Source organism: Sebastes umbrosus, chromosome 5, assembly GCF_015220745.1.
Source record: "Sebastes umbrosus isolate fSebUmb1 chromosome 5, fSebUmb1.pri, whole genome shotgun sequence".
NCBI lineage: Eukaryota > Metazoa > Chordata > Actinopteri > Perciformes > Sebastidae > Sebastes > Sebastes umbrosus.
Genome location: NC_051273.1, coordinates 13,660,471 through 13,676,557, shown reverse-complemented (window position 1 = coordinate 13,676,557; position 16,087 = coordinate 13,660,471). Strand labels below are relative to the sequence as shown.

Sequence of the window (16,087 nt, the reverse complement as noted above, 5' to 3'; positions counted from 1 at the left end):
CAAATAGGGCTTGACAATAAACCCCCTGAATACAAGGGCTCTACTGTTTTATTTCATTATTTTTTTATTTCCCGAGGCGGCTCGCCAGAGTTGCTGACGGTCTCATACCGTCCAATTTCTCTCTCTGTGGCACTCATATGTCATTCCATCCCGTGCACTTTGGCTCAGATGGCATCCCTATGTGACAACTGGTCTCATGTATACAGTGTTACCAGTGGAACCCTACTGAGTTGCACAAGTCCGTGCACCTCCGTGGATATGTTTTCCAAAATAAATCACGCGTCTTTGCACATGAGTGATAGCTACAGAGACAGGGGCTTTAAAATGTGGGACATGCCAGTGATCAATCTGTAAGTCGGGCCTGCCAAGAGCCTGCCCTTAATCTGACCAACAGGATTTACCAAAAGGCCAACACAGAAGAGCAGTATCTTAAAGTTAAATTAAAGGGAATGCCAGTGGTGGAAGAAGTATTTAGAGCATTTACTTAAGTAAAAGTAGCAAAATAATGCTATAAAAGTACTGACAATCAACATTTTACTGGAGTCGAAGTACAGAAGTTTTATCAACATAATGTACTTAAAGTATCAAATTTAAAATTAGATTAGATTCATTTTTATAATTATTACATTATATTATAACATATTATAATTTATGCATCAATACGTAAGCAGCAAGTTTTGGTAACATGTTCTGTGACGCTCAAGTCTATAATACATTATAAACATTCTTATAATGCATTATTATCTGCTTAGCATTGTATGATTCCAGATATAAGCACTCATAAATATTCATTTATATCAATAAGAATAAAGCATTTTATAATGACTATAATTATACAGTGCTATAAGCAGATTATTTGCTTATAGCACTGTATAATTGTAGTTATAAGCACTTATAAATATATGCTTTTTAACAAAACCCATAACACATCATTATAAAGCATTTTATAATGACTATAATTATACAGTGCTATTAGCAGATTATAACTCATTATAGGTATTTTAATAATGCATTATAGTTATGGGCGTCTTAGAAAGTGTTACCCAAGTTTTAACTTTTTCATACCAGGGCTGTGTTTTGACAAGAATCTGGCGATACGATACGCATCATGATACAGGGGTTACAATTCAATACATTGCGATATATTGCAATACTGTAAGCAAGGTGATGTATTGAGATTTTTTTTAAATCAGATTTTAAGAAAACTGTCATAGTATAAAGAACACACCACAATATGCATAAAATCTGAGTAGAAAAATAGTTAATGTTTTTATGCAATCAGAAAAGTGGGATCTACATTAATAACAGTCCCTGTAACATCCATCATCATAGCACTACTTTTTGTGCAATTTGAGCCACAAATCTTTGCATGTAAATTATTCATTTAAATTTTAATTAATTAAAAATCAAGTTTTTGAGAATTGACACAGTATCACAAAACATAATATCATGATACTCAAGTGTGTTAATGTTTTCTTACACCCCTACTGCATACACTGCTGGGTAGTTTATCAATGGTGCAATATGTTTTATAAACTGATCATATGCTTTGTAAGAAAATATAAATAAGAAAACAAATTATAGTTATTAAAAAATTGTAGTGTAGGAAAAAGTAAAATACTTAATACTGAATTGTAGTGGAGTAAATTGTACTTATATACCGTATTTGAGTAAATGTACTTTCCACCACAGGGAAATGCTCCGAATGAAGCACATTTTGTACTGCCAGATATAGGTAAATAATGATACTGCATCTGGAACCCAAATAGTTAATGTTTATTAAAAAAAAATGTTATATGTTTTGCATTAAACAAGACAATGCCTAATATGTATCCTCAGTGTTTGATTGGGATAGGTAACGAAACAAGGTATTAAATAGGCACCGGTGCTAAATTATTAAAGACTGTAGTATTGATAAGCTGCTGTTGTAAACATTACTGTTGCTGCTCTGGAAACAACATTAAATTATATTTAAAATATAAATACATTCTGAATTTATTATTTTTTTTAAATAATATATTAAAAAGCAATTATTTAGTAATGAAAAACAACTGATAAGAGTATCAATAAAGAACCGAACCGATAAGGGGTATAAATAAGAGTAGCTATATCGATAAAATCCTAACTATACCCATCCCTATTGTCTGATGTCCTAATCTATAAAAGCTATAGTAGATGGCCAACTATCCTTTCAACATCACCACAATAAGTCAACTTTTTATATCAAGAGTCAGCGGGGAAGTTTGAGTGGCTGGCAAACGGCCATTAGTTTCTGGTGGCCAACGTTGAGAGAATGGTTGCTGTATTATAATCATTTATAATTGGATTGACAACATATTTACTTAATGCCAAAAAAAATGGCTGCACATATTTTACATAACACAAACTTATTTTTTCCGCTTTATCTCTTTGTGTTACAGACACACACACACACACACACACACACCGTTTACTCTGCAACTCCCCTCACACACACACACACAGGTACACATTAAATGGATTTTGCTAAGAGCAAGTGGCTGAGCTTCACAAAGGCAAACCAAAGCTAACAGTGATAGACTAATGTTAGCATACTTAATCTAGAAAGCACATTTGCAAGGTAATGTATTCAACAGAGTAAATTACAATAGACAGAATAATTACCTCCTGCATGCCGGATCAGATCTGCAGTTTGTCAGTCGTGTCAAATCAGGAATGACTGAAAAGAGCTCTTTGTTTGTGTGAATGTTGTTGAAAGGTTAATTTGTTATGTTCATATTTTGAGAAGTGAATTTGGGTGTCTATTGTGAGTTAAATTGGTTTGTTTTCTGACTCTGATTTCTTTCTTTCTTTTTTTTTTTTTTTTAAATCTGCTCTCTTCTATTTATCAGCTTCACCTCTCGAGTTCTGGTGAAGTTTCTAATTCTCTTTTGTTCGGGTTCGGCTGCCTCCGTAGGTGCTAACATTAACGTCTTGTAGGTTATTGATGCTGACAGGCTACTCTTGCCTATTCTTATTTTTTTTTTTACTCCACACTTGCATTCACTTTTGCTATATTCTATGGAGTAAATCAATCCGACGGCAGCCGTGTTATTCTCCTTGGCGGAAGATTTTACTCCAAAGGCAAAGGGATGCGGAGGATTTTTTTAAGCGCAGGAAAAATGGATGCCAACAGGGACAACCAGACAAAATGAAATGCTTGACAGTGGTCCATATGTGGTTGCTCAGGGCAACTAGGCAACTGTTACTGTTGAGCCCTGTCAATTATTTTTCTAAGGGCCCTGTAACTTTGGCAGATACCTCATTTTGTGATCATTTGTTTTGGTGCTGCACAGAGATGTCTGCAGTCTTACCTCTGTGACATGATCTTGTAGGCATCTGGAAGGTAGCAGTTGACGTTCTCCATCTGGAAAGGGTCGGCGTCGCAGATCTTGTCGTCCGTTCGGCCATAGTTGGCACTTTCGATCATTATGACATCACTTCCTGGACACCGCAGATCGATGGGGTAACCCTCACAAGACAGCTCTCTCCGTACTAAGCCAAATGGCAGGGCAGCTCGACTAAACCCTGAGGGAGGAAGAGAAAGAGAGAGAAAGAGCTCTATCAGTGCAAATCGAAGGGAGATGTGTAGCTGAGCTGACACAGAGGAAGACGGCATGAAAGGCAGGAGACACAGGAAATCAGAGCTGGATGTGCTGGATATACATAAAAGCAGCTTTTTGTGCATGTTCATTCCTTTATATACAAAGGACTGTTCAGCGAGATGAATCACGCTGATATGTGGATAGTGAACTTTGGATTGGACTACTAGACTGACATACATCAGTATATTGAGTGAACATTTCAGATCTCAACCGCACCAGTGGGCTAATGGTGTTAGTATGTCATCCCCGTGCCTAACTGGTCCTGGAGAAAAATCGATAATTGTCATTAAAGTCTAGTTTGTCGGCTAAAATGTCTGGAGCATTGTGAACCCTTACGCCCTCCATGTACAGTAAGCACACTGATACAATACTGATAACCAAACCCAACAGCTGTTGTGATGGTACAAATATATATATAACTTCATTAAGAATTTATTTTGTAATGCTTTTTTTTATTTATTAAACAGTCTGCCACCACAGTTTTCCCTTTGTCATACTGCTGTCATGTGTCTCATTTCAGTATGGCAACACAGTCTATCATTGGAGACTTGTGATTTCACTTTTCTACCTAAAATGAAAAAGTACAACAAGCATCCGTACAACATGAGTGTAATTTAATCCACTTTGCAGTGCTGACAATCGAAGGTCGGGCTATTGAGAGGAAGTTGTGTGTGTGTCAGGGAGGGTGTGGGGGAAGGAAAAACAGGCCCTGTTCAGACCTGGTATTAACATGCGTCCTCAGTGATCCGATCACAAGTGGGCAGCTCTAAGTACAGGTGTGAACGCACTCAAGACGCATTGAGGACGCATTGAGATCCGATCGTTAAGACCATGTTCAGAGGTGCTCTGGGCCACATATGGCCCCAGTTTTTTAAGCAGTGTGTACGTGAATGTGTCCTGGGCCACATTAAGGACCGCCTTCTCGACTGACGTCCCGCTGGGATCTGCGGGTCTCTGCGCTCCTCATGTGAATAAACAGGCAAACGCGAGCGCTTGTCTGCCTCGCAGCATGGAAACAGCATCTGTGCTCTCCTGTATTCTGTCAATACAACTGTATTTTATTAAAATATATCTTATTTATAGGCTACATATCTATCAGACTAGGTACTCAAAGTGCATTATTATTATATTGTCGGAGATGTGTCGGTGTTTTTGTTTGTTGTTTTGCACTGAGCCGATACCCGCCCACTTGCTCCCCCCCTCCCCTCTCTCATCCCCGCCTCTCTGAAGCTCTGTGCCCAGCTGTTGCCTGGCAAAGGCAGCGGTACGTGCGGAGGTCCACGGCGACCGCCCGGTGCAATAACCTTTTATTTTGATGTCAATCAAACTTACCCAAATTCACGAATATGTAGGATATTACTACGGACATTCCTGTAATATTACGTCACAACGTCTGCTGTATTATCCATGTGTTTACAACGTGTTTATTTGCATATAGAGCAGGGAAGTGAGATTGGATCACAAGTGGTCACTCAAGACGCATGTGGAGACGCATTCTAATGCCAGGTGTGAATAGGCGTACTTAAAGCTGTCCACTTGTCATCGGATCTCTCAGGACGCATGTTAATGCCAGGTCTGAACAGGGCCATAGAAAATAAATCATTGGTGTGGCTTTCTGCTCTACAAATGTGAACAATGCCAAAAGCCACACTTAAACTAAAAGTGGACTAAACTATAGCAATCCAAATGTGGAATATTTTTTTGGTCAGAGCAGCTTCCTACGGCTGTTACATGTCAAGTATTAGAGGAAGGAGAGTGGCATCGAGCTTAAAAAGATTGCCAGCTGCCCCTCTGTGGACTTTGACTAAACCACTGGCGGCACTGAATAATAACCGCAGCCTCCTCGCACGCAGTGCTGACTCTGTCACCTCTTTGAACCTTTTCAATAATGGTGTTGCTGCTACCTGCAACTTGGTTGATGACTATGTTGTTAGTGTTCCCAAAGCCTCTATTTCCCTAATGAGGTTTAGTTCACAGTCACAGGAGAAAGAAGAAAACAAGAGTGTCGTTACTACTTCTCGTGCACTAATTTGTTTGGCACCTGGAAGAAGTCGGACCGATCCATAGGTGCAGTTGTTTATAATTACAAAGCACTTTTTCTCGTTCTTTTCATGAGTCATCGTGTGAGATGTTCTTTGTGTGGCAACGGTTTACTTAAAGCCACAGACTTCAGCTCTGCTAAATTGACCTGGTTCATTTTACCCTATTGGATCCTTCATCAATTAACTACCAACATAATTATCTTAGTCTGATTAAATGATATGCTATAATGGCAGGAGATTAGCATTCTGCATTGTGTCCCTCGCCAGGAAATACTACTACTGTGGTATTTTACAAAGGAAGATAAATGTCAGTTTGTATTGCCTAATCCTCCGTTTGTGCACCAATCAGGTGAAAGTCCTTCTACGGAGCCGCGGGTAAACAAAGGATATATCTGCATGGAGGAGGGCAGCTTGCCTATCTAACCTCTATAAGACTTTATTTGTTTGGGAGCATACGATCATCAGGGAAGGATCTTTTTTCCTCTACTTGCTCTTTCTGACAGCAAACTTTCTCATGTGACCAATAGGCATGGAAAAGTAAAGGCTTTCAAATATGATAGGTTTCAGCCATATTTCATTTTTTTTTTGCAGCCCCCCCCCTTTTCTCTCTGGAGTCAAAAAGAAACGCTTAAGGTGATAAACAATTTATCAGAGATGTTGGCTTGAGAGGGAAAAAAAAGACCAAGTGGGGAAAAAATGAAAACACAGGCATGTCAGGAGCGGGACTTGACAGCCAATCTTGAGGTCGTGTCAATGCACTTCAGCACGGCTCCATCAAAAGTCAGCAGCAATACAATGTGTAGTAACTATAAGAACCTATGTAAAACATCAGTCAATGCCACATTACAATTGTGCTACTCAAAACATGACATAAAAATGGCAGATTTATAATAAAGAGACACACCCATCCATGCATATATATATATTCATACAGTGTATATGAGTATCTTCTTCTTTCTTTCTATTAAATGGACTGAATCCTAGCTCGTCTTACTATAGAGGTCAAACAGACTTCACATGGATCAATTGGGCAGCAGTTACGTATGGCTGGGTGGGATACATTACCATGCACTGGCCTATTTTGTGGCTGGAAATGAACTGGTTCTTTGGCCATATGCAAGACCAAGAGTTTGATCTCCAAGTCCGCGGCCAAACCCACTGATGCTCCGTGTCCCAGGAACACTGTTAGAACACTTAAATCCCCATGCAAAGCCTTTACAATCTCTGCTTCTGGTTTTATGATTTAGAACCGATGCAGTCTCTCTCTGCTTAAGTAGGAAAACAGAAACCGGAGCAACGAGGAGATAAATGTGTGCTCACAGACTACCCACTGAAATGCACTGAGCAACTTTTCAACCATGCTGATGACAGGCCCCCGTAATAACGGTACATTTTCGTGTTCAAATCTCTGGAAATCAAACAAAATTGCCGTCCTCTGAGCACACTTTACTCGCCAGCTGGGTTTGTGCATCACGGACCAAAAGCACGCTCGTAAACAACCTCCAAAAGCCTCTCTCCATTGATTAGGCCCGAGGCTGAACTACTTTTCACCCTGGTGTCAGATGGTATTTTTGGTACATGGGGAGATGAGTGACACAGAAGAATCCATACGGGGACAGGACACTCAGTCCAGATAACAATAGGTGCAAGTCTACAATGTGTCTAAATTAAGTCCACAATGTTTGGGTGTTTTCTCTAATGTTTTGTACAATTATTATTATTTTATTTTTTTTAAGATTACTCAGAAAATATCATCTCCACGCTGTGGTGGTGCGATCCAGGAAAATAATTTTCAACTACAATGTTCATATAGAGAATTATGCTATACTGACAAATGCTGCTCCTGCTATAATTGTTTTATAAAGGTTATTTTGTATTGTACCGTATAATTGAGGGTTTTATTTGACTACTTCAAATGAATCCTCCTCCTCAGTTTTCATACAGGTGTTATGAAGACACGACAACACCATTAATCATGTTCTGGCACGAAAATGCATCACAACTTACAACAGAATAATGTGATCACAGTGAATCTAACATAAGCATAAATCCAATGCTTACTATCTCACTTAACTAAATAAAGTCATTATTCAAATGAGCCAGAAAAGTAATCATTATTTTGCTCATGGGGTCATTAGCATAATTATTCAGGGAATGCATGATATGAAAATTATTTACTTTCCATATGGTGACAGTCGACCATGTCAAGAATATCAATATGTGTCGCGTGTTAATATATTAACACTCACTCTTCCTGATAAGTCTTCCAAAATTACACCGAGAAAGATCTCAACAGTTTTATTGGAGCACTAGTTGCTATATTGTGTTTTTACTCCTGAGCATTCTACAATTGTGAAAAGGCTGCAGACCAAATAAAATGACGCCACACATACCGCACGCCACTGGTGCACGGGTGCAAAAACAGAACCACGTGACTGCAACTGAGAGGAATTTTTTTTTTTTTTTTACTTGTGTTCATCTTAGGTTGTCACACACATAGAGACACTGTTTCAGACTCAAAGGGGGAAACTCAGCACACTCTCCTCTTCACAGGTAGCACACACTTCAGACACCTTCTCGAAATATGAGATGTTATTTCACTAGCTTTGATGTACTTTCACTCTGTGATAGCGCATCCAATACCAATGACAAGGGGCTGGAGAGAGAGATGCTTGTCAATCGAACGCTGAAAAATGGAGAGTTTTAGTTGCATTCTCTGCACTAATTAAAGGATCAAGGCATAACCAATGGAATATTACGTGGAAAGCTCAATCTTGTGACCATGGCGACACGGTGCAGCAGAGACATTTACTGGTCAGATTCTTATCATGGTCATGCTGACACTAATCAGGCATTCTGGTCACCCATCCCACCCACCACCACCACCAACACCACTAGAAAAGCATTTCAATTCCTCTTCAGCTATGTAGCAGGCATTGAGCAGAGCAATGATCGGTGCCATTGCACAATAATAGCAAAGCAGTCGGAGCCCTATTCTTTCTTTCCACCCACAGAAGAAAAATACTGGGATATTCTACCACCCAAACAAACACATTGAAATTTCAATTAGAGCCAATTGTTGTTTTGTCCACTAGAACAATGGTTCCAAACGCACTAAATTAATATACTATAATATTAAATGTAATATAATAATTGTTGACTCTAAATTGCCCGTAGGTGTGAATGTGAGGGTGAATGGTTGTCTGTCTCTATGTGTCAGCCCTGTGATGGACTGGCGACCTGTCCAGGGTGTACCCCGCCTTCGCCCAATGTCGGCTGGGATCGGCTCCAGCCCCCCCCCGCGACCCCTAACGGGATAAGCGGTTGCAGATGGATGGATAATAATTGTGTTTAAATAAATGTAATTTATGGTAATAATTCATAGTCAAGTCAGCATAGCTGTTGTTGCCTGTTGGGCTTGAGTTTGCCATGTTATGATTTGGCCACATGTTTTATGCTATATGCAGTACCTATGAGGGTTCCTAGACAATATTTGTCATTATTTTGTGTTGTTAATTGATTTCCAATGAGAAATATATACATACATTTGCATAAAACAAGCATATTTGTCCACTCCCATGTTGATAAGAGTATTAAATACTTGACAAATCTCCCTTTAAGGTCCATTTTGAACAGACAAAAATTGTGATTAATCGCAATTAAATATTAAATGTGAATTTTGGAAATGATTACATCTATCTTTTTCTTGGAAATGTTTGGATCCCATGAGTCGGAAACAATCTTACGTACTGGAATCTATCTCTACAAATAGTATAATACTAATAATATTAGTGTAGCCTGATCTTTATCTGCAACTGTGCACAGATTCTGGGTTTAAACAGAACGTGGCCTGCTAAGTAGAAAACAAATATATATTTTGAAAAAGTTTTATATACAGACTTTTGTATAAATTATTCTTTTAATAGGGCTATTGTGATTTTAGTTATACATGAGCAAATCTAATTTTGACAACCTCAGAGCAGACAAATCGTGGTGCACCCCCTGTGATCTTTGGCGCCCCCCTGATGGGGGCCCGGACCCCAGGTTGGGAACCATTGCACTAGAAAACAGCTGTTTGGTTTCTTTAAAGCCCATGATCACTCAACCTTTTAACACGTGCTTATTGTACATGCTGTTATCACATGCTAGTAATTGACATCGATTGGTGCACAGGACCTCTATTTCCATGGGTTATAGCGCTTTATTACACCAAAGAGGAACCTCTGTTTAAAGTGTCCCGGACTGGCATTTACTACCATGTGTAACCTTTGCGATTACATTAGGCCCGTACAGAATCCGCAGCTGAAGAGCTGCGAGAAACTCCCGTATGTAAAGTGGACCCATTATGCGCCGTCTCTTTGGTGCTGTAATGTTTTAATTCATTTTTTTTTTTCTCCACAGATGAGCCAAATCAATTGGAAAGTGACCATCTGGTAGGATATGAGTGTCAGTGAAGCAGAGGTAATGAACAAAATGTCTTCCTATTTCACACAAACGAGGAGTCATTAGGATCTTCATCAGCCATGTAGGGACCTTCTCCCATGTAGTCCCATGAAACTAGACACATTATGATCAAACCCAAAAGGGACAAACATACTACAGACATAAAAAGCGTGTAGAGCATACACAGCTTAAATTCAGCTTCTGAAAACAGTTGTACGTTTAATGAGGACAACAAACTTTCCCAATTAAATAAAAGTATTCCATTATTGCCTGGTGCTGATTATGCAGCATAAACGACAGAGGAACTATTCTGCTTTTCATCAGGACTATCTTGCTTCCAGTAAAAGGTTTTCATATTAAAATGACCCTTTGTAACTTGAGTTACACATGCTTCCAGAGTTAGTCCAGGGGCAAAGCGGAGACTGATCAAAAGACCTATTCAGCCACTCACGCTGCCATCATTGTGGCCAGAGCACAAAAGAGGTCTCCAGATTATTTTGATGTGAAACCAGATAATTTTTTCTGTCGAGAGCCGATGAGAAATGCGACGGGGACGCTCCGCGATGCTTGTCGTCTGCCGTCAACGCAGCCCTTTGATTTTCCTCGCTGTTTTTGATGAGAGCTAAACAGCTGCTTGTAAATGAGCTAGCATTTCTGCTCGGCCCCGCCATTATTCTGCACTCCTGAGCCGACAAGGTCGCTTGCTGGGGGGATTTGGGGTGAAAGAAAAGTGTGGCCTATAGCATTAGCTTGGAGCCACAGGAAACGCAGCTTGAGTCTAGCTGCCACCCCCCCCCACTCCCTCCTCCCTCGCTCCTCTCTATGGTACAAGCAAAGGAAGTCTGTGAAGGAAAAGAAACCTTTAAGTCAAGACTCTTCCAACAGTGCTGATTCTATAATCCAGAGATATCCTTTACAACAGCATGTATTCTTAAGAAGTCAGATCCACACAGTGGAGGGGAAGAAAGAAAATATTGCATATATCCCGCAAACAGCAGGATATGAGGTAGACCGCTGACTTTGTGTGGCCATTCTGAAAAAAAAGAATTACACTACTGCTTTGACAGATATTATTCTTTTGAATTTCTTAACATTAATTTCAACTCAAGACTGTGTTTCTATTTTTTTTTCTCCACTTTGTGTGTTGAAAGCTGATGTCACTTTTTTGGGCACGGCTAACAGCAAACGACAGTCACTTATGTAGAGGTTTTTTCTCCCCTTGTAATTCAGCCCATAACATCTGTAGATTATTAAACTCTTTGACAACCGATGTTGAAACTATGACTTATGCGGCAGGGATTACACTGACACGACATCTTAGCTCATATTTATATCGGAGATGATCAGCAAGAAGCCAAAGTTATTCTGTAGGGGAAAAAACATTGATTTTCCTGTTCTTATTTCATCCATCCATCAGCACGGTGCACAGTACCAGACTGGGGAAAAAAAGGAATTTGCACAAAGCCATTAGGGGTGGGAATCACCAGAGGCCCAACGACACAAATATAGTATCACAATACTTAAGTCATGATACGATCTTATTGTGATTTTAAACATTTTGCGATATGCTGAGTATTACGATAACATATACTGTAATTTATTACTTTTTCCAACTGCACGTTATGCAACATCTGTTTTATCTAATAAGATATAGTTTTCACTCTGTTCATCTCAGAGTTTTCATTCGCATATCTTGAGGTCAGAGGTCAAGGGACCCCTTTGAAAATGACCATGCCAGTTTTTCCTCGCCAAAATTTAGGAGCGTTATTTAGCGTTGTTCCTAACAAGCTACCATAACATGGTTGGTACCAATGGATTCCTTAGGTTTTGTAGTTTCATACGAGACAAGTGTATTCACTAGCTTTAAGACTGAGCCCAATACAACGTTTGAAAGACAGAAAAGTGGCCAGGATTTACCACTTTAACATTCTCACTTTACCTTTATTCACCTTATATACTTAACACACTGTTTTACAAACTGTTACTCCTCTGTGTATATTTACATATATATTATTACTACTTCTCTATAGATACTACATTCCTGTCTACACCTCTGTATATATATTTTTAGTACCTCTCATTGTCTTCTACAAAATTACAAATTTACATTACTATTTTATATTTACTTATGTTTATATTTATTTTAACTGCAGTATTTCATGCCATAGGTTATCATTTTGCTTTTACATTTACTTGTGTGATTTCCCTTTTTATATATACATATTTTATGAGCATTGTTGAAGGAACCTGAGACGAAGAAGATTTTCATTGCCAATGACTGCTTTGCTGGAATTGACAAATGACAAATAAAGAACCTTGATTGTCAAGAGGTTAATAGTTCGTATGAGAAAAGATCAATACTTGACGTCCATGTTTCGATACAATTTTGTCACGCAAAATATTGCGATACCATGCTGTATCGTTTTTTTCCCCCCACCCTAAAAATATATATTTGAAAAGAAAAATTGATCTGAAGCCTTTAAAAAAAAAACACCATATCACATTACGTAGTGTCAAAATATGTGGAATACTAGTTAATGTTGGGTCTTTGAAGCCTACTTGCAGAGAGAGAGGGAGACAGGAGCAGAGAGAGATATTGGGAGAAGACGAAGAGGCAAAGAGCAGCAGGGGAACGAGCATTCCAACCTCATTTGTATTCTCCACCATCCAATTCACTCCAGTTCATTTACATCTCCGCTACTTCCATAGCAACAGCAGGGGGGCTATCAGGAGCATCTTTGATATAGGTACATGACTCTGAAAAAGATCTTGTCATTTCTCTCTGAATAGACGGCATGAAAAAAAGACTCCTTTCCTCCCCCACCTTTTGGTGTTAAAGTGGGCTTCTTTAAGCGGAAATTTACCCTGTCAGACACTCTACTATTCCTCATTCTCAACCAGCACTTGTAGACACATAAGCCTGTACAGGAAATGCCATCACTGCACAGAAAAAAAAAAAATATGATCCTGTAGCTTAGTACTTGATGATTTTACTGTGTTCAGAAAAAAACAAAAACATGGACACCAGCAAAGTCTGGTAGCCAAGAAAGGTTTATGTTTTTTTCTTTCTAATCCGGAAGAATTTGAACAAATCACAAGGCATCAAGTGATGCCGCCGCCAGACAAAATGAAAATGCACCGCACCAGCAGGAAAACACAGCCTCATCAAATTCCATGTACACTTGTATGTAAATCAACCTTAAGGCCTAATTAAGCTCTATGGGGCTCATCAAGGTCATAAATCCCCCTTTTTTTTTCATAATGCATTATTGACTTCACATCATCTGCACATGTCGGCTGACTGCACTCGCACAAGCACACAATGTCATCTCACTGTCTAATATCGGATAGCCCTGGGGCCAGGCGGCGGGTGTGTTTGTGTGTGTGTGTGTGTGAGAGAGAGAGAGAGAGAGAGAGAGAGAGAGAGAGAGAGAGAGAGGGGGGAGTGCTTTTTTTTAGGTCACACAAAAACGCAAGGACATCTTCTGGTAATGAAATGGCTGCGATGACCATCAAACAGTAAATTTCGTCCTTAACAAATGGGTAGATTTCAGCCCTAAATTACAATGCATTTTAAAGATTACCAAGGATAGGTCGAGGCTTTGTGCCAATTTTATTATGGCGGTGTTGAGGTAAATTAGGTTCAATTCGAAAAATCCTTCACTAAATTAAGAAATGATATAGAATTTAACCTTACACTTGAAATGGCGCAAATTGAAAGTGAGCTGATAGCGCTTTAAAATGTGTTTTGTTCGATTAGTAGTGGACTGATCCGATGAGTCACTCCTGAGGAGAATTGATATAGTGCAGTCCCTGCTAAGAGTCACGATGCCTTTTAGCAGCAGCGAGCTCTTTGGACCTCATTACTCAGCCTTATCAGTGACACAATTTCAGAAGATATCAAATGACCCAGAGTTTAAAGGTGATAAGGATGTGAGTCATATGTTCTCTTTTTTTTTTTTTTTTTACACTGAATTTGCTATTATTTCCACAGTTTCCATTACAAATGATGGAAAAAAAAGTGGACTGAGATACATTGGGTAGCCCAGACTTCTTTCTCTGCTCCAATGAAGCGTTTGATGCTCCTCGATTCAATAAGGAAGCATTTCCCAATGGGTCACCAGTGGCAGTACACACAAATGAGAAGGGTCCATCTGCTTGGTTTGCATTCCCAGAGTGCACTTCCTCAAGCAGACCACAGCAGTGGTCCCTCTTCCCGGGACTCATGTGTATGCATTTGTGCCACATTATTCAGCCAGTGCTTCAACTGACCCCCACCTGGCATTTAAATTCCCTGACCAACTGGGTAGTCATGCCCTGATGACACGACTGCTGCTCCAGCTGAATTCTTTATGCAGCTCTTATTCAGACTACACCGCAGACTCCTAGGTTAGGTGGATTGTTATGTGACACAATCCTACTTAACTCGGATACATTGGCCTCCTAGGCTTTTGTCTCCTCACTGGACTGACTCAAGGTTATGCATATATCCTGCACAGCTACAGGGTACTTCTTAGACAAATGCAACACAAAGGAAACAATGGTATTTATTTTTTTTGATGAAAGAATAAGTTTTTTCTTTTAATCAAGGGACTATTATCTTTAGATTTCCTGCGGTTCAAGGATTCCATCTCATAATACTTGGGAGAGAAAGCTGGCCAAGCGAAAATTGAATTTTACTCTTGTTTCAATTCATCAAGGATTTATTGGCTGCTATTCATTATAATCCAAAGGCTGGATATTATCTTGATGACCTTCCATCTCATATGCATTTTTCCCCTTCAGTGTACTGATTGTTATAACATTCAAAAGAAGGTTCCCCCCAACATTTTTTTATTAGAAACTTTCAGATTTGGATTAACCTCGTTTGAATCAAGTCCACAGACTATAAGCCTGCTTCACTTCTCCATCTGTTTCCAGCCCTCACATGTCACAGCGGGGGCACTTTGAAGTTCTCATTTAAGGATTTATCAGATGTCTCTCATGCTTATCGGCCTTAATTATTGCTTGTTGGCCATTTAAAAATAATTTGGGGGCTTGTGGGGGGTTGCGTGTGTGTGATGGAAATTAGAATACAAGAGTAACTATTAAGCAAAAGGCAATGGTCCAGCTGGGCTGAGTCAGTATTATAAAAAACAACTTATATACTAAGAGGGGTTGATTCAAAACGACATATCATTTGATATTGATTTGTAACGTCTCCACGGGGGAACTCTGCCTTTGACGACTATTTTCTTCAGCCCATTATTTACTTGAGAGGGGGGCTTAAGAGCAGAGGCCCAAGCCCTTGACATATGGACGCACTCAGGGGTCATTATGACTCAGAAGGTCAAAAGCCGAGTCTCCCGCGGTCAAGTCGAAGTGATCTACCACAGCACCTGACGTGTGCTATGTTTGATAAACTCACACTCCATGACTTCTCTAAATTATGACCGACAAAAGGTTCAATGAGTTTAAACAACTTAATTATTGTCTCGCGGCATATTTTAGCAGCCTGGCTTTGGTAAAGCAGCTTTTGGACATTCTTCACTGCAAAGAAAAGGCTATAAGAAGTTTGAGCAAAAGGGGAAAATACCAGTGAAACTCTGCAAGTTAACAAGCTTCATAAATGGGCACTCAGAGTTCCTTCAAAAGGCGCTGGTTCTAAATCCTTTATATTTATGGGCGTAGTTTCACCACCCCTCGTTTACAGGAGCCTCTTCAGGATTTATAGCTGCTCTAAATCAAGACTGAAAGCAAGAGGACAAAGAGGATTCCACTAAGGGCAAGCAGGGATATCTTGCATCTGACTCTCGAGCGTGAACTGTTCAAATCTGTGAGATCTTAAGCCTTCGGATGTATTATGTTCTTATAAGAGAATCTGTCATTACTAGTTCTGCAATCAGTTTTTCATTGCATGGCATCCAAACCATAACCACACTTTCCCTGTGCTTCGGTGAACATGCCTTTCAACAGCACCCTCACAATGAAAACGTGATT

At 39.5% G+C, this 16,087-nt stretch overlaps 1 protein-coding gene across 43 annotated transcripts in view; it reads right to left on the bottom strand.

Annotated features, from left to right (window-relative positions):
- Positions 1-16,087, bottom strand: part of adgrl2a (adhesion G protein-coupled receptor L2a) — a 118,612-nt gene that overhangs the window by 59,054 nt on the left and 43,471 nt on the right. For all 43 annotated transcript variants that reach the window (XM_037769312.1, XM_037769327.1, XM_037769334.1 and 40 more), the window contains one exon: positions 3,333-3,546. In XM_037769312.1, coding sequence (XP_037625240.1) covers positions 3,333-3,546 — 214 coding nt within the window. The remainder of the gene's footprint in view (positions 1-3,332; positions 3,547-16,087) is intronic.